This window comes from Antennarius striatus, chromosome 19, assembly GCF_040054535.1.
Source record: "Antennarius striatus isolate MH-2024 chromosome 19, ASM4005453v1, whole genome shotgun sequence".
NCBI lineage: Eukaryota > Metazoa > Chordata > Actinopteri > Lophiiformes > Antennariidae > Antennarius > Antennarius striatus.
In genome coordinates, this window is record NC_090794.1 from 11015782 (window position 1) to 11035301 (window position 19520).

The window sequence follows — 19520 nt, forward strand, 5'->3', positions numbered from 1 at the left end:
GTCTGGTGGAATGTAAATACAGCGAATGGCTGACCACTGCGCCGGGGATCTGACTCCAGCACGGGTCTCAACCAGCGGTTCTAGAGCAGGCATGGGTTTCGTGTTTTTACGATCTTACAGGCTCCAGATGTCTCCACACAACTGTATGGAAGAAAACAGCTAAGTGGTGATTCTTCACGGACCCTGGGGGATATTTTCAGTGTTTATGCATGTGTGTGTGTGTGTGTGTTGTGTTGTGTTGTGTTGCTATAATGAGGCTTGAGGTTGGGGTTCAGGTCATACATGTTACGATCAGGTTTGAGGTTGAGGATGGCAGCAGCACGCCATAATGACACATGTTCCGCTGCACCGCTCTACCCTCCGGGTGTTTCAGCTCTCGCTAACTTTATCTCAGGCCTATCGACAAGCTCACACACACACACACACACACACACACACACACACACACACACACACACACACACACACATGCTCGTCAAGCTTATTGTTCAGAAAGCCTAGTGTATTTTTCATTGAATCAGTTCCAGCATAAATACAGGAAATGACAAGCATGCCAACATCTGCAACGTTTTTGCTCCCCACCCCTCGTTCTGTATGTACAAGCAAGAAATTTAAGAATGCAATGCCGTGTTCTGCACATTCACTCTGATTGTTCTTGTTAAACTGAAAATAAGAACTCATATTTTGTTCTTCATTCTGATTTAATGCTTACCTTTAATTAGAGACAAAAACCGCACCAAAAACTCAAACGTATAGCTTTTACAATCCATTATTAGCATGCCCCCCCCCCCATCAGCAGTAGTAACGCTTCTCCTCTTCCTCATGGAGGGTTACAACCTCATCCTGTGGGACACAGTTGTGAGACAAAGTGAATGGTCTCTGCTGCCTAATAGTAGCTGCCAGCTGGAGGCTGAGGTGCAGCAAGTGTTCCTCCTGATTCTGGGTCATAACACATGGCTGTCCGGGGCTCAGGTGGTCCGTCACTGTTCCTCCAGCTATATAATACTGGTACATATGCACCATGATGGAATGATGAGCATTCACCACTCAGGCAACTTGTCTGGTGGGCTGGCCCACTTCCAACATGCCAGTAGCACAATCCCAGTAATGTTGTGTCAGCTATGGCCTCCTTACTGAGGTCACCCTGATGATTCAGCCTTTCTTATAGAGGTGGGCTAGTTTGACAAAGGAGTAATCATTTGGGGTTGGCTGGATGAAGGTATCAAGGCCATTCCTCACAAAGTCTGTTTTTCTGGCTCAAGATTACTCACAAAAATCAGAAAAGCATGAAAAAAAAAGTCATCTGTTGAGAATTATCACAAATCCCACATCAGAAATAGAGAAAGCCAATTTCAAAACACAGAAAAACTTTTGTCAGATTGGGAAAGAGAACACTGTACGCCGAATAAGCATTTTTAAATCCCTTGAGTGGTTTGTGGAGACAAAGAGGATGAAGAGACGGTCCTGTGAATGTGAGTAACTCCTGACACATGGACATGTTGCATGTCTCATAACGCAGAAGGAGTCAGACGTGTAGCTGTTACAGCTGTCTGACACTTACACACACTTACACACACGTCCCCACGCTGCATTCATTGCTGCAGGAAAGTCGTATTCCATATGTTTGTGTGTAGTTACAGTTCTGCTGCTTGAGCTACAGCGATGCCCTTCTTTCTTTGAGCATCATCATGACTTCTTGCGCGCCTTTAACCATCCTGCACACGCATGAAAAGCGTGGCAGGATGCTTTCTTCCCTCCACAAACACACAACGTCCAAACGCTTCATCCTCATCTCTCTCCCCCGCTCTCTCTTAATCTCCGTCACACACACACACACACACACACACACACGAACACACACGCACACACACACACACCCGTGCGCACACACCTCTGTGAAAGCCTCTCGCGTTTCCACAAGCGTATAGAAGAAGCGCTCTGGAGGAATTGTACAAAGCCAGCTGCCTCCTCTCTGCCAGGCTGAGATGAATAAAACGAGCTTTATTCGCCCCTCACATTTCTAACCAAACGTATCAAATCTCTGATGATACTTTTTTAAGTATTTGTGTCTTTTTTTTCTTCTCTATTTTTGACGTGAAATCAAGTTTTTCAAGCGCGAAAACCAGTTTTACGCAGTGCAGTCAGCAGGGACGTAACATCAGCGGCTCTATGGAGTCTCTTTTACGATGAAACACGGAATAATCGTCTGCAGGAATTCCAATCTTGGCGTTTTTCAACTTTAAATAATCGGAACGCGTTCACGGATTTTCTTTGGGTCGGAACAGAAGCGCGTTTCTCCGCCTTCATTGTCCTGAGCCGCACATTCTCATTCTTTGGAGTAAAACGTGCTCCGCGCTCAACAAAAGTCCTTGAGTTACACTCTGAAAGCTCGCAAACAGTTTTATTCTCATCAAACTGTAATGATGGGATTAAACTGTCACTATTTAGGACTTTGGTTCTGAGTCCAGACTGCGCTGCTGTTTCCTGACCGTGCTTTGGAGCTGGACTGCCCCCCTCGTCTCCGTCCAGCATGGCATTTCAGAGGAAGTAGTGTTCAAAGTGGAAGATGGATTTTTACTCTCCCCCAGGTTACGGCATACCCCCCCCTTCATGCCTGATGACACAGTGACCGTGAAAACTCGGCTTGTTGCAAAGCAAGGTAAGAACTGATCTGCGCTCCCCACTTTTGAACCCCTCGCTTTGAAACAATGCGACGCGACAGCTCTGTAGTCTAATCTTTTTATTTCCATCCATATTTAATGATGCCCCCTTTAATATTTTATGAAAGAGATGGTTTAGCATGAGAGTTACACTGATTTGTCATTTCTACTGTACTTGATATTGGTTATTGGACATGGATTTATTATCTATGATAAGACATTTGTTGTTTTGTGTGTTCGTTTTATTTATTGATTTATTTATGGGGGAGGGAACTTGTGATCTATTGTGCTGGCAGCAAGTCAATATTCATGCCTTTTAAGATGGGTCAAAGGTCATCAATGAAGGGGTAAGGGGTTATTTTCTGTGACGCTATTTGCTCATACCATATTTGAAACAGCTGGCATTGTGGTATTTTTTCTGCCTGTTGTGAACGGCACAGTAGAGTAGAGATCGACTTTGTGTGTGGAGTTTACATGTTCTCACACAGTCTATGGAGGTTCCCTCTGGACTCTCAGGCTTCCTCCCACAATCTAAAGACATGCATTATAGATTAATAGGTGACTGTAAATTTCCCATGTCTGTTGCCTCAATGTTGAACTGGAAACCTTCAGCTTGGATTTGCTCCGTCCCCACTGGAGATCCTGCAAAGGGTAAGGGTTCAGGAAAGCGTGTGGATGGAGGAATGACATATTGGATGATATACAGATATTTCTTGTGGACTAGTTTTAGCCAAAGAGAACATTGTGCCTTTTCCTTTCTTTTCCAAAATGAAACAAAGTGATAATCAACATGTTTGAGTTAATTAGCTTTAGTTATTGTGTGCTCTGAATGTCACCATTGCATGTGGGTACATTGTGTGTACAAAGAACAAATTATGTAACCTTACCGATAGACATGCTTAAACCAAGCAGTAGCATAGCTATGATAACACTTTTTATCTACAGCAAAAATTTCAATTACTTCATTGAAGATTAAAAAAGCATCTTCTCCCTCCTTCCTCCAGAGATGAATGGCTGCATTGTGTCTGTGAAGGTATTTACCTCACATTGACTTGAGTGCTTGAGTGGACGTTATTGTCCACCAGCTGTGATGTCATAAAATATTGCTAAAGCACACAGATTTAAGGTGGAAACGGTGATATATAACCAAAATGGATATAGCCCACCAGTGTGAAACTGCCTTCATCATTCTGCAGAGTGAAGGTCACTCATCCAAGGAAAAACAACAAAATGCATTTTAATTGTGGATCTTCAACAACAGATGCTTTGTCTGGTTTTATTGTCTTTAGCGTGATATAAATTAAACTGGTAAATTTGGAGTAACACTCACCTTGAGGGTTGTTTGGAATACTAGACTCATTTACTGAGCCTAATGGCTCATAATGAGATGCTGCCAAAAGTTTAACACAAAAATACAGTTTAATTCTGGAAATTATCAAGAAGTCAGGTGACATATCGGCTAAAGCTCTTCCACACATAGCCACTCACTGGATAATCCTGTTTAAATGCCCCTGGGTCAGCAGTTCCTCCCTTCTGTCACTCCAAAGATTCCCACAGGGTAATAGCAGGAAATCATCCTGTATGCTCACATCTGATGAGGTTATTCTGGTTTTCACCTCATTTCTAAGAATTCAAAATGAAATATTTTGGGGGGAATTGGCCTCAAGAATATAAATATGAACCCCAGAAAGGACCTGCACACCCTCTGGGTACCACTTCTGCGGGGCAGTAGGAGACAGATTGTGTTTTAAGATGAGTGTGGGTGACTGCAAACCAGGAAGACAGAATGAGTCATTTTGCTGGATCAACAGGGGGCTCACTCTGTACTAAAAAACACACATGCCGAAGATCTGATGATTCAATTTACAGTAATCCTTAATTCAATTGACTGGCTTCAAAATGATCACTGGAATCAGTGGCATGGATGAAGCATGAAGGACACAAGGCTTAATCTGAAGAACACTTTATCATAGAAATAATGAGGAAAAACAAACAAACAAACAAGGCGATAAAGAGGTCGAAGGATTTGACACTCGAGTGGTTCCATCAGAAAATATGCTGCCAAAAGGTCAGTGGGAAAACACATAGTGACATATTCTCCAGACGGATGACTCACCATCGATCGAGAATCTGTAGGAGGAAAGTGATGCACAAGCAGGAGCTGCACTCCTGTTTGTGCTTCTCTTATTCTTCTCATTCTGATCCTCTCAAATGATAAACGTTACTTTAGAGATTAGGATGAATTCAAATGAATTCAGACAGAATATTTCATCAGACTCAGGATATAACCAAACTTATTGGCGGCGCATCCAATTATAGATGATTCTGTGATTTATTTCCAATTGTAATAACTACAAGTAAAAAAAAACAAACAATTTCCTGTGCTGCACAGCCAAAGTGGAACTACACAGTAGCATTTTCCTGGTAAGACTTCTTCTCAGGACAGTGTGGGTGTGCGAGTGTTAGTGCTTAATTGACATGTCCCTCACATTCCTGCATACTAGCTCACACTTTCTGGAGTGTTACATCGTGATCTCATTATACTCTCAGCATAGTTTCACAAACCATCAACCTGAGAAGAGGGCTAATGGCATCTTCATATCATGTCAGATTGTCCTTGTAATTACCACCTTTTAATTTGTTAATCGTACTCAAGTCAGCATTCAATTTGTTTGGGGAGAAGAGTTGGAATTTTCTGAATCATAACAGTTTATTTACAAATAACATGAAATGCCAGAACTAGATAACATTAGCTACCTCATATGAGAAATCTATCACATTGCATCAAATGCTAAGCAGTAAATTAACTATTTCATGCCCACCTCTGTCATCTGATGACATCACAAACATTTCTCTTTTCACTACCATCATGTAAAACGATATAATCCAGTCTGTGTGGGCTGATTAGAATGACCAGATTAGTGTAAGGACAGGTCTATGCAAATGAATGAATGCTAATGCATCTTGGGCTTCAATGAGGGAACGCATGCTAAAATGACATCCTGTGTGAAACAAGAAGGAGCCACAAATGTTGGCCTAATAAATTACATGCTGTTTGATCTCCAGTTTGTGTGACGTAATTTTTGCGTGTAACATCTCCTCATCTGCAATGGTAAGCAGCAATTTTTTTGGGATATTATTTCAGAAGATTTCACCACTCAACTGGTAAATAACCTCCAGTAAAATGTGTCTGCATCTGTCTGCCCTGCAACTCTGAATCACGATTAGGAATTATTCATTTAAAGGGTAAAAGCAGCACTAAAGCTATATTTAACACAGCGACAGTAAAATTTAGCTACAAATTTACAATTCATATCCACTCCAAACAGCAGCAATACATTCACCTGGATTGTGGGCCTTATTTTCTGTTACACTTAGTGACAACCTTAGGCTTTCACTTTCCAAAATGTCAAATTTGAGAACCTCTATACTAAAAAAATGACTTATCTTTATCTCAAACATAGAATAAAGCGTTGCTGCACAACATGGAGTCTAAAGTGTGCTGTCTTTTATCTGCTGTCGCGTCAAGGACAGTGTCATTTGTTTACTTTTTAAATTTGATTTTATCAGATTGAACTTAAAACAGATTAATTTACCACCCAACAGCTGCGTGTTCCTGTGGTCACACCAGCTGTTCTGGGCCGCTGCTGACTCCACATCCCTTCATAGACAGACAGACAGGCTGAACAGCAGCCACAAAAACATGCCCACCACAATCCTTGAGGCTCAAACCCAGAAACTAGATCCTTCTGAAACATAAATACGTAGTTCTCATGGGAGGCAGCGGGTTAGGGTTCACATCCATCACCCTAGTTTATCCTGTGTAGTGGCTCAGGGGGCCTGGACATGGGGTCAAATAAGAAGATCAGCTGCTATCAGAAGGATCTCTGACATGGTAAATTTACCAGGATCGCCTGGCAGGTGCTACAGCCATCACTGACCTTTGGCCTGTGTGGAAAAGCAAAGAGTAAAGAAATGTTTGGTAACTTCAGAACCTGTTTTTACCCATAAAGAAGATGATGCAGTGTAAGAAACCCGACAAATACTCCCAACGAGGAGAAAGCATATGTTGTAAGTCTACTGAGTACAGTATGTGCAGTAGATTGAGAGCAGAGTAGGAGTATTACTGACTAAGATCTGGAAAAAGACAACAGATTTCTATCTGCTATATGGAGCGGGATGCATCATAGTTCATGAAAGATTCTTTGACATATCACTGTTTTAACATGGTGGGTTTTCATAAGGCAGCCCATTATAATTGTAATACCTGTTAATATTCCTCCTCATCCCCCACATTAAACATTTTTTGTCAGAGTTGTTTAAGCATAATGTAATTGCAGAAGGGTGAGTTTTGAAAACTCCTACATGTTGTGCATTTATTGAAGCTTTAGGGACATCTAACAATAAAGACTGCATTAGAGAGTTATTTAGTCTGACCTCGTAAAAAGGGTCATGTGAACTTTTTCCATTATGGGATGATGCTTTTTGGTTTTTTGGAGAGACGTTAAACGGATTTCCTAAAACTATTTCTGCTCGACCTGCATTTCCTCCAAGAATCCATTTGTTAAAGTGATTATCTACTGGCTAATGTAAAAGTAAGGCCACATAGTTTGTATTTTTAGGGCTGAAACAAGCAAAACCAAGTGTGATTTTAGATTTGAGAAAGATAACTGGCAGACGTTGAACCAAATTCATGTCTATCTCAAAGAATCATTCTTCAAACATATTCCTCTCCTTCAGCTTAAATTCTCTACTTGACTAAAGTGTAAATCTTATTCCAGATGAAGTAGTTAAGTGTAGCCTGGCCGTTAAAATGTCACAGTTCCCTCATTTCAGTATGTCAAGTTAAAAGCAGTATCATTAAGTGGTGGTTGCACCAAGATCAGACGTATGGTCAATGCAAAAGTTCCCTTGACCTACACAGGAGGATTTCAACAACCCTTCCAGAAAACAGCAACAAACTACCTTTTAAAGTTTTGAATTTCAGGGAAAACTCAGATTTTTCTCACTCTACCTAGGAAAGCAAAAAAATACTCTAAAGAAGTTCTAACCTGCTTTTATTTTGAAGGTAGAAGCGATTCCACCTTTTGGGGCTGTGAGACATTTCTCTCTCCAATTAAATACAATTTATCAGGCCTCGGTTTACCATGCCAGCGCAAAAACAAAAACACATGACCCAGAGTAATCATCATGGGAGACATAATAAATGGTTCTTTTTCTGCTCACCACTCTCCATTTTTACCTTGCTGTTCCATATCCATACCAGATGTCTTTCTCCATGATGTCTCAGTGAAAACCTTGAGACAAGCATTTTTCGTCATCCTGTTAGAATAAGCTTGTAGGTCAGTGCTCCTCATCTGTTCCCTCTTCTTCTTCCACCTCAGGCTTTTTTCTTCAGGACCTGATTTAATGCATCTTTAACTTCCCCCCTTGACATCTCCTTCTTTGCCTTTTCCTCCTACCTGTCTTGCTCTAGTTACTTTTTGACTCATTTGCGGAATTTAGTGAGATTTGTAAAGCTTTGGTACAAAATATCATATGAGTAACACCCCAAGGGAAATGTCAATGTATAAATTCAAGGTTGTTGTTTTTTTTGCCAACATCCGTCATGCTAAATTCTGTGTTGTTGTCACCCTCTCATTTCAAACGTGGTGTCTCCCATTCACCGCCTCCTCTCCTCATTTCATCCCACTTGCCAATACCCTGCTGTCACTCTGTGTTCCCTCCCAGTTCTACTCCAGCTTCTTTTGCTGCTTCTCTCCTCCTGTATTCCCACTCACAATCACACCAGTCACTCTGAAAATGAGTGACGTGGAGTGAAATCATTCCAAACCAAGTGCCATAATATTTTTTAAAAAATATTTGACACAAAAATAATGATATGTATATATCATAATGATCCATAAGGAGTGTTCTTTGGTAATTGTAGTAGTGTTAATGATATGATCTTCCGTGTGAACACAGCTGGTCGTTGCTATAGAAACATGTCACTTATTGGCAGCACATGTAGTTGCTATAGGGACAGAGCATCACGTGGCATCTCCTATGGATAGGTAGCTTGTCATTAGCATGCTATAATGCTATGAAAGACACTGCTTTGCTCAAGGACGTAGCACATGCAGAATGATATTACAGAGGCTGGGGAGGGGGTGGCTGCTGGAGATCACGATGGGAACTGATACATGGGAAGTCATATATCAGAAAAACTGTGCTGCCTGAGGAGACGTGTAAACCGTTTCAACCCATATCTTGTCTTTCTGTGAGTCTGGACAGAAAAAACAGTCATTAATAAGGTGATCAGACGGGAGCTAATTCACGAATCATTGAAGAATCATTTAGAAACCTGCTTACTCAGGCTACGAATGAGTGGAATAAACCATGTTTATCTGGAAAAAATCAGTGTTAAGTTACATTTGCATTTTATCATGGTAAAAGAATTTACGTGCAGCAAAAAAATCATTTTTCTTTCCGTTAATAGAATGAAATAACACCTGGGTGATTTTTTTCCCCATTCTGCCTGGGTCTCAGGTGTGAGTGGGGATTTGTTTCATGTGGTCACTGCATCGGTCCAGCATGTTCGCCTCAGCAGACAGCTCTTGTTGTGTCTGTGCTTTCTCATTAGGCTGTTGGGGCAAAGGCTCTTCGTTGTCTTTGCCCCTCTTGTTTCTCACTCCTACCTTGTTAAAAGTACACATGCACTTTTGTTTGTTTTCCGCCTTTGTCCTCCATCAGTGACAAGAGGAGCACTCCACTCTGCTTTATTGTCAGGCCTCCTCTTTCTCTCTGCTGATCATCACCAGTTTGTGTCCTTCGGGAAAGCTTTTACCATTGCTTGACATCATTGTTGTGCAGAAAATAAGTGCTTCTTTATCACCTTTCTTCATATTTTCTTCTCAAGTATTTTCATTTCTTTCTCTTCTTCCCTTGCTTGCTGCCCATCTCTCCTTATTTCATAAGAGGGAAACTCTTGATTTTTAAAACACTGTGTGGGTTCCTGTTTGACACACTCCAAGGAGTGAAGAGAATCATTAGGGGAGGGAGAGAGAGAAAAGCCTCAGAAAAGCCTGGTTGTGTTTGTTCTTGTGTGATTCGCCATCTGTGGTACAGCACTTTCTTACAGACGTATTACCAATAATGTACAAAATGAAAAATGCATCAAGCTACAAGAAAGAGGAAATAGGCTAGGACGCAAGAACATCTGCTTTTAGGTGTTAATTCCAGTTGTTCTAAATACAAAAAGGTTAATCTGATTGTTGAAGCAGACTGGTTTGTTCTGAGGTTTAATAAAGCAACGCATGGATGAGAGTGAGGAGGAGGAACGTAAGCAAAAAAGAAAATTAAAATTAGAGACTATAAGAATAGATCTGAGGACCGAGAGAAGTGGGAGGGGGAAAGACAAACAGAGGAAGAGAGAGAGAAGTTGAGAAATGGAAGAAGACGAGGAAGTTTGGAGAAGCAAAAAATATTCATGGCCACATCGAGCATCAATGAGTTAACAGTCTGAGGGTGAGAATGGTGGAAATAGAGAGAGATTTACCGATAGTGTGTTTTTATTGGAAGAAAAGGGAGAAATATGGAGGAAGAATTTGAAATATTGACAGAAGTCATGTCTGTTTTTGTTCCCATGCTCAATCTATTTTAGAAAATGCCAAGATATACTCCTAACCAAACATTGTCATCTCAAACCTTCTTCACAATATTTCTGAAATGCAAGCATTCGCCATCAGTGAATGAAATAACGAGATAGTATACATGTAAAGTTAAATTATCATTATAACAGCTGATGTTGTTAAAAGGCTTCAACCTTCAGAAAGCCGACGAGCTACCTCTGACCCACAAAGCCAAAGTGCAGTATCTGCAAAAATATCCAACAGAGAAAATTGCTTTTCCAGGTTTTCTTTCACAGTTTGTATGCAACAAATTCTATCTTGGGGCGTCAGTGGCTCAGCGGTAGAGCACTCGTCTTGAAGACAGGATCGCCCAGCCATCAGGGGTTCGAATCCTGCTCCTGCCAGAACATCGGAGTGTGAGCTGACAGTGGGAGGTGTCGGCTCACCTCCCAGCAACTGCTTAGGCACCCTTGAGCAAGGCGCCCCTACAAGATGCTCATTGGGGCGCAACCCTCGTCCGCAACCCGTCACTCAGCCTCCCTTGTACCTCTCAGTGTCCTCTCTCTGTATATTAATTGCATGCTTACAGGCCCCTAGTGTGTGTTGTGTTGAGGGGCCTGTAACCTGTAACCCCCGTGTGTAATTAACACATATATGTACATGTGTGGGTGAAGTGAAAAATAATTTTCCTAAAAGGGATGAATAAAGGACTGATTATTTTACCACAGAGTGCACTACTGTATCGATTAGATGAAGATGGAGTGGATTTCAATTATACTGTATGTTGACCCTCAGGCTGACCTTGGTGGTTATACATCTATAGCTAGACTTTGCTTCGGGTTTTTTCTTGCAAATGTCGACTGGATGGAGTGCAAATTTAGTTAAACACTGCTGATCTAAAATTTTCAATCTAGATTGATTTGTTGAGAATAATATTAAAATGTTATTGTTTACTTTTTCATAAAGGATGCTATTCATGAAGGTGTTACAGCTAGTAAAAATAGTAGTAACACATGTATTTAGTTAAATCTGTTGTGGAATGAAGTGAAACACGTTAAAAGAAACTGAGATGCTTCATCTTCATTGACCAGTCACTTGAGTGTAGGTTGTCCTGACTACATCTCTTTATTGTTATAGTTTCATCCCAGTTTTCCAGCACCCACCAAAAACCTTAAATTACACTTAATCTGTAGCACCAAAGTTGCTTTGCTAATTTCATTTGAAGAGCTGGATTTGAAATGCATTCATTCATTCATTTTCTCTACCCGTTACATCCGCTGTTGCGGAGTTACCTTAATCCTTAAAACACTAAAAAGGACAATGCTAATGTTCAAGTGCAGCCAGATTAACAAGCATTAAAACCCAAGTGAAGGCTCCCTTTAAGCTTCTGTTGTTTTCATTTATTTTTATTTCAATATCTATTAATAGAGATCTGAGCAGCTGGTCAGCACAGAGAGCGTCATTTACTGGAATATGATCAGAAATTAAGAAATACGTTTCTTCTTTTATAATTGCAATGCCAGTGTAAAAAACAAGAGAATAGACAGTATACATCTATACTCAAATGACTACAGTTACTGTCTAAGATTAAAGACAAGATTTTTTTTAGTATGTGTGTGTTTTCTTCCACTGTCTCTTGTTTTCTAGTTTCCTGTGTTACTCTCTCACACACACAGGAAGAATACTGTAAACAAACATCCTGCAGGGGTATGTGACTGTACAAGAAACACAAATACACATTGACATTCCTTGTCATGTTGTCCTGAAGTGTTGGAAGAAAACAAAACATCACTGGCAAACGGAGAAGCCTGTTGTTATGTGTGTGTGTGTGTGTGTGTGTGTGTGCGTGCGTGCGTGCGTGCGTGCGCACGTGTATTCAGGCCTACATCTGAATCATTGAGGAGAATTTCTCGTCCGGAAACACAAAGTTTGAAACTTTCCTGTAAAAGTGGGTGAAAACTGTCTCACGCCATGTTTCAAAAATCCCCACAGTGCTGGGTAAAGTTAAATAAATGGGGCTGTGATTCCTGGAAATGGTTCAGTACTCAATATTATGACAATGTTATACTAATATCAAGATTCTCACTATTTATCATAAGCCCTGAGGATATTCTGATATTCAAATGTTTTTTTGTTTACTTAATGTGCGTTTCTGCCTCAAAATGATTGTTTTCATTTTTTCAGCACGATCTTTTAAATTATATTCATACTTGAGACTTAGAATCAAATCTACATCACTTTTGATAATGGCACACACACAGGCACACACATACACACACTCTTGCACACACACACACACACTACAGAGTCTGGTCATTCGTTACAGATTGTGTTTGTGTGTCTGTAGGTTCAGCATGACAGCAGCAGCAGGTGTGCTCACAGGATTGGCAAAGCTAAAACGCCAGGACTCTGCCCGTTCTCAACACCGAACCATAACCTCTACATCTGCAGGCGTTGGGAACCTCGGCCCAGAGGCGACGCCCAGGTGAAGTTCTGAGCAGCACCAAATGCACACATCAATATAAAAAACTATTATGAAAAATAACAATATCTCTGATATTGCCTATGAATGCATTTTCATGATTTTAAACCGTCAGTATATATTTTCCTCAAAAACTGTGTATGCATTGTTTTCTTTCTGTGCTTGTCATATAGAAAGCGTAAACGTCGCACTGACGTAGTGGTAGTGCGTGGTAGGCTCCGCCTCTACTCTGCCTCTGGGTTTTTCCTCCTTCTGGGACTGGTGATCCTCGCCATAGGGATTGGCATGGCAACACTGGGCTACTGGCCGCACAGTGGAGTCACACCTACGGCCAAATCTGCAGTTGAAGGAGCATCTTCAGCAGTGACTAACAGGGGAGCCAAAACATCGGCCACAAATGAAGGAAATGGAGCCAAGATGGTCGCCACAGATGAGGAAATGGCTAATGCCAGTGCTATCCAAGACGTGCCACGTAAGTCACTTATTCTGAACTTGCTTTGTGGTTTATGAACTCCTAATGTGTCTTTGTGTTCTGCGTTTAGGCACCCTTACCAAGCCGGCTGGAGGGGCTCTGGTGCGATTCCTGGAACAGCATCGTCACTCTGAGAGGATGAAGATGTTCGGGCCCTTCACCATGGGGATCGGGATTTTTATTTTCATCTGTGCAAACGCCATTCTTCATGAAAACAGAGATAGAGAAACAAAGGTATATTATCTTAACATTAAAAAGAAATTAATACCAAGAGTTCCAGTGGATTTTGAGGATTTCTGCAGTGTGCAATACTCTAGAAGGGTAGAAAAAGAATGAATGAAAAGAAACCAATCCTAAATAAATTATTTTGGATCTCACAACTGAACTCCACCCAAAATATAAAACCCAAGTTAATAGAATATGTAGTTAGTATTCAACCACCATTCAACAGAATGAGATGGTCTTCTGAAATTTATCCTATTCCTACAAAATAAGGGATACATGCACGCACGCACACACACACACACACACACACACACACACACACACACACACACACAAACACAGCGTTAATATTCGTTATCGCTGCAAATCATATTTATGTCAACCTCCTTCCATCCATATCTCTTCCCCACTGATCATATTTTCTCTCCCTTTCCGGATTTGATTTAATTCTCTCGTCCCACCCTCCAGGTGGTCCATGTGACAGAGATGTACTCCAACCTATCAACATCCAACATAAACACAATTATAAAACACTATCAGATAAACCAAGCATAAACACCACTGCTCCTACTGATACCATATTTTCTTCCTGAACTAGATCATCCATATGAGGGACATGTACTCCACGGTCATCGACATCCATCGACTCAGGCAGAGGGAGCAAAAACACCGCCATCACAGAAACAGCACCTATTCAAGAGAAGTTGGGGATCTTCATGCCTTCAGCATTGATAACGCACGCGTGGCGGGCAACTCGCTCGCTTTCTCCTCTAGGGTTGGAAGTGGAGGAGGGTCTACAGAAGAAGAGGAGGTGCTTTTAGGAGATGAGGACTTTCACAGACAAAAGGAACAGGCGAAGTTGGATTGTAGTTTTGCAGGACTGCTGGCGCCGCTGTACAAGGACCACCCCTTCTGTGGCCCAGGAATGGGATTGGGCCGTTCAGATTTGGTGCACCACCAGTGGTCAGTGGATGGAGATGTGGAGAAGGGCGGGCACCATGCACGCTCTATCGTCTCCTCCTCCATCTCTGCATTTACACTTCCAGTCATAAAACTCAACAATTGTGTTATTGATGAGCCGGAGATGGAGGCGATCACTGAGGAGGATAGAGGAGGGGAGAAACGAGAGGGGGAGAGGTCTCAGCCCCTCAGCTCCATGGAGTCTCTGGTGGTTCCTGTACCATCTGTTGCCAAGGCCTCCAAACCGCCGGGCTTACACCGGAGTAACTCTGCCTCCTCCCACTCCTCCTCTCTCTCCTCTACCTCCCTCTCCCCTGCTCCCTCCTCAACCTCAGGTTGTTGGCTCTCCCCAGGAGCTGCGAGGACTGACTTCAGCTCTAACTCCTCTCTGCACATGCTCAGCAGCCATTCTAAATCTCTGGACCTGGAGCGCAGACTGAGCATGCTCAGCGTTCACCAAGAGCAGCGGAAGCACCCCAGCTGGCCTCGCCTCGATCGTAGCAACAGCAGCCGCAGCAACAGCGGCAACCGGGGCAGTAAAGGCTACATGCGCCTGGAGGACAGGGAAGAGCAAGGGGAGCGTCTGTTAGATGTGCCGCCGTCTGTTTCAGTCAGGCGTGACTACAGCAAGAGGGAGAAGCTACTGATGATCTCAAGGTCACATAATAATCTGAGCTTCGAGCACGATGAGTTCAGCAGCAGCACACTGAAGAGGGGCAGCTCTGAAACTCGGTTCTGATGACCCTGGACTAAAGGCTGAAGAGTGTTATGTGTGTAAATTGCTCTACAGACAGTATGAGTGAAAACAGATGAGTTTGAGAGATGCACCACAGAAAAAATGTAAAATGGTTTCCAGGACTCTTTTTTTTTTTTGAGCAACTGGTTGGAGGTTTGATAGAAACGGACCATCTCACATAGTCAAAGACCTCCTTCCATCAAGACGCTCAACATCTATTTTATGAGGTCCAGTGGTGCTGTTCTGTAGCTGACCCTAATCTGTGACCTCTGTAGAGGATGGCTGGTAAAAGAACCCTTCAAGGATAAATCGAAATAAATCACATTGCATCATTATCACTTCATAATGGTTCTCATAAAATTCTAACAGTACCTGAAGCCGACTATTTCATTACGGAAAGTTTTGATATTTGCTTTTCTTCAAGTATTACGAGGTCAAACTCAAAGACACTTAGTAAGCATTCGTTATTATTGGGTGGCAGTGACACAAGTTTAACTTCTTTATAGGAGGAGACAATAACAATACTGTAATAACATTAGCAATCATTTGCTCTACATAGCACTGCATGGAAGACTGAGATTAACAAGAACTGAATTTGGAACAAATGAAAGCTTGATTACAAAAAAGCTATACTAAATTTTAAGTAAAGAAGATATTGGCGTTAGTGTTATACAATTAGTAATAAAGGTGCTACGTGTGTGTGTGTGTGTGTGTGTGTGTGTGCGTGCGTGCCGGCGTGTGTGTGTGTGTCTGATCCTCCTATTGTGAAATGCACAATGTGCATGGTGATCAAAAACAGATTCCAAAACAACAAAACACTCAATGTTCCTCAAACACTGATGTTCATTTCTCCCAGATGGATGGCTCAGCCAGAAAACACGGTTCAATTAGGAAACAAGATTTATGCATTCAGCTGTGTGCGTAGAGAAAGGGCGGTTCGCTCTGAAAAGATGCTCCATGTCTCTAATTGCATAGAGACGCAATGTAATTTCAAGCATCGTAACAGGCAGACAGGTAGACGCGTCATTTAGTCCCAGCCCTACATGTTATATTTTTATTTTTACTGTCTTTTGATTCTGCAGCTTTTATTTAAGTTGTCATCTTCAAGAGTATGAGCCAATTAATTGCGTAGGAATTACAGCCATGCTATATTGTGGTTATAATAATGGTGGTTGTGAACATGAAAGACAACGTTGAAAACTGTCCAAACACATTACATCATAAAACCCAAAATTTTAAAAAAAATTCACCACCGGCAAGAATCCAGGGTACAGAGAGTCATGGAGAAAATGTGAAGCAACCAATCAGAGAGCAACCTCAGGTCACATGATTTCTTTAAGTCTATAGACATCCAGCATCGTTCAACCATGATTAAATGGATTCGCAAAAAAATTAATCCAACTGGAAACACTGAATTTATGTTTAACTTATTTTGAGATAGTAAACATGCAGTGTCGCATATTAACAGACACTGAAAATTAGACAAAATGAGATATATCACTAAACTACAGCACGGAAGTAGGTTAAAATCAAACTGCAAGGCTTCAAAATACATTTACAGTCTGCTGCTCCACAGTTAGAGCATTGCTTTCCTTTCCAAGAGTTATAATAAGTCTCTGTGTCCGCAACAGGAAACTATAAGAGACAGCGTGTGTCAGTGTCTCCATTACGTAGCTAATTTCTTCATTAGAAATAATCTCAGGGTTTTTTTTTAAAGTATGTGCACTAGAGAAGTGAGTTTGTATCTCCAGAGACCCTGTGTGTGCTTTTATTCTTTTTTTTAAAATATATATTTGCATTCATTATTCATTTTAACATTGGAAGCAGTGGACCAACCACCAGCCGAAACCTCTACATAATCCCCTCTCTGTAAAATTTAAAGATAATTACAGGATCTGGTCCATAATTCTGATCAGTGCCGGGATTTAATGACTGCTTTTTTGACCATCATGTATGATTACACCATTTTTCAGACCAGCAGTTTTTCTATAATCATGCTGACAAACAGACAAAGGAACATTTATCTTCCATTATGTTTATCCGGGAAGTTATAATTTTGTGTTCAATTTAAATCAAATTGCCTAGTACAGAACACATGATCTGTGCTTCTTTAATAAGAAAAAGAGTGAAAAGTATATTTTTGGTGCCCATGATTCAACAGAATATATTTATTGTAGTGACTTCATCATTTTCTCAGTACAGCCAATAAATTAATAACATCTGTGTCATAGGCTGGTGGTCACACTGAGCCTTTGAGCCACAATATAGATTAACCGTCCTGCCCATGTCTGCTTCTAATGTCCTAAACTAACTACCATGATCACCTGCCCTGTCCTGAAACTAAACTCAGGTTGGTTCTGTACAAATATCCACCAGGGAATGGAGCTCAGCTCACGTTGGACTCCAGTCTCCAGTGTGTCGCTAATTAGCCGCTCAATTGCATGAACATGTCGACGAGCTGCAAATGTCACGTCGGTCCAGATAGATGCTGGTGCGAATCTACATGTCAAACATGTCAACACAAACATCTGTGGTTCTTAATTGCAATACTTTTTCTTATATTTCCCCTTTAATTTTTTTTCTATTTAATAATAATTAATTATACTGCACACTGAAGAACATGTGGATGGTTTTTTTTTTTATACTATAAAAAAGAATGTCGATGTGTTTTCAATTGGACTTGACAGCTGTGCAGTTTTTCTGCCGCAGTCCTCAAAACAACTTTTTATTCAAGCTGTTTTTCTTTTTCACAATAAATCAGTCGTTGAACTAAATAACATATCTGTCATGTATGAGTTATACATTGATTATTATCTCTGTTGAAGGTCCCGTTCGCTTTGTCTGATACGTTCATACATTTATTAATGCAGTTAGAAGCTTCTGTGCTACAGAAATTCAACAGCACATATATGTTAGAAGAGACAGCCTTCGTTGAGAGTGCAGGGATTTTGCCAGAGCGCTTCATTAAAAGTGTTTCCTAGCAGTTTATGAGTCAATGTTCAATTTTAGCCTCTCTCAAAATAAACAGTTTTCACTCAAAGCTTTTTTGTCCTAATGAGTGTGTTTACCCATTGCAGATTCCTACACATGGATTAACACTGTCTCTCAGGGGTCAGTGAGAGGCAACAAGACCCTTTGGGAACATGTGGAGACACACACACGCACACACACACACAGACACACACACAAGCTTTGTACAACATGCCCTCTATCTTTCCTTCTTTCTTTCGTCAATTCTTGCATAGAAAATAGGCAAAGGTTTGGATGAGTCACCATAAATTATCATATGCTCTGCAGTTCTGTGGGAAAAATACAAACACACACACACACACACACACACACACACACACACAGACACGCGAGAGGACTAGAGATTTTACTTACATGAACACATACATGCATATTTCTGTCCAAGGGCAGTTACAAGTGTGTATGTGCGCGTGTGCGCGCGCACACACACACACACACACACACACAGACTGTGCAGTTCAAAGAAGTTGATGCTGTCTCGTTGTCTCTGTTACTGAGGGCACAGATGATAACCCTAACTCTTTCTGAACGCAGAAACATATTTAGACAGCAGAGAGAGCTGATGTCGCATCCGGTTACAAGTCAACTAAAACTATCTCGTCCCGCTGAGGCCTGCCTTCACTCTGTCCTTTAGGATAAAGTATCAACCCATCCATCCATCCATCCATCCATATTTAATCTTGCCAATTGAGGATGCGAACAGAAACTTCCAGGACCAAGTCTTTCAAACTATAGTTTTGCCCCCCAGCAGTTGACTCATCGTGATCGTTTTCTACATGTAACGTCAGAGCTTTTTGTTGCCAGGAGACACTGGGATAAAATATTACCCTTGTGTCTCCTCTTCAGTTCATTCACTCTCCAAAAACATTTAGAACTCTTCAGACAGTTCATATGAAAAGACAAGTCTTCTCCTTGAAAGATGCATCAGAGTCAGATTTGCCAGAGCACAAAGGCACTTTGATACAAAACCCTCTGTTATTACAGTTTTGTTTGCTAAACACATTTCCCTTCAAGGAAGATTAAGTTATCAAAGCAACTGCATGAAATGTTCCAAATGTTTTTACTCTGCACACAGAAGTAAATCCAGAGGATCTGTTTGCCATCTTGATATTTAGACTTTCCACTGTCTCAGGGACATTGTGACCAGAGGAGACCATGTGCTCCGTCTCACTCTGTCATCTGGTCTCAAGCCAGTATGTGACAGAAACAGACAGGACCTTCTTACTGTCTTGGCTGTGTCACACACATCAGCTCGTGGAGTACTGGGACTATTGTAGTCCTAAAAAACATTGTAAATTTGCTTGATTCGCATGAGGCCAGATTCTTTCAATGCTTTTGTCCCAAA

General features: G+C 41.3%; 1 protein-coding gene across 2 annotated transcripts; it reads left to right on the plus strand.

Moving 5' to 3' along the window:
* Nucleotides 1–33: 33 nt before the first annotated feature.
* Nucleotides 34–18179, plus strand: tmem200a (transmembrane protein 200A). Of its 2 annotated transcripts, XM_068342350.1 has the most exons (6): nt 42–166; nt 2449–2659; nt 12618–12755; nt 12926–13224; nt 13295–13458; nt 14048–18179. In XM_068342350.1, exons 3-6 carry the CDS (start codon nt 12625–12627, stop codon nt 15146–15148), a joined length of 1695 nt encoding a protein of 564 aa, XP_068198451.1. In that variant the 5' UTR covers nt 42–166; nt 2449–2659; nt 12618–12624; the 3' UTR covers nt 15149–18179. The 2 variants fall into 2 exon arrangements, with proteins under 2 accessions (XP_068198452.1, XP_068198451.1); XM_068342351.1 differs by lacking the exon at nt 2449–2659 and having other exon boundaries at nt 34–166.
* The last annotated feature ends 1341 nt before the right edge of the window (nt 18180–19520 follow it).

Excerpts from the sequence above, each read along its gene's own strand:
- tmem200a (XM_068342351.1), top strand. The coding sequence starts at position 12,625 with ATGACAGCAGCAGCAGGTGTGCTCACAGGATTGGCAAAGCTAAAACGC. Across the intron at positions 12,756-12,925 it reads GGCCCAGAGGCGACGCCCAG|AAAGCGTAAACGTCGCACTG; the intron begins GTGAAGTTCTGA and ends CTTGTCATATAG. Across the intron at positions 13,225-13,294 it reads TGCTATCCAAGACGTGCCAC|GCACCCTTACCAAGCCGGCT; the intron begins GTAAGTCACTTA and ends TTCTGCGTTTAG.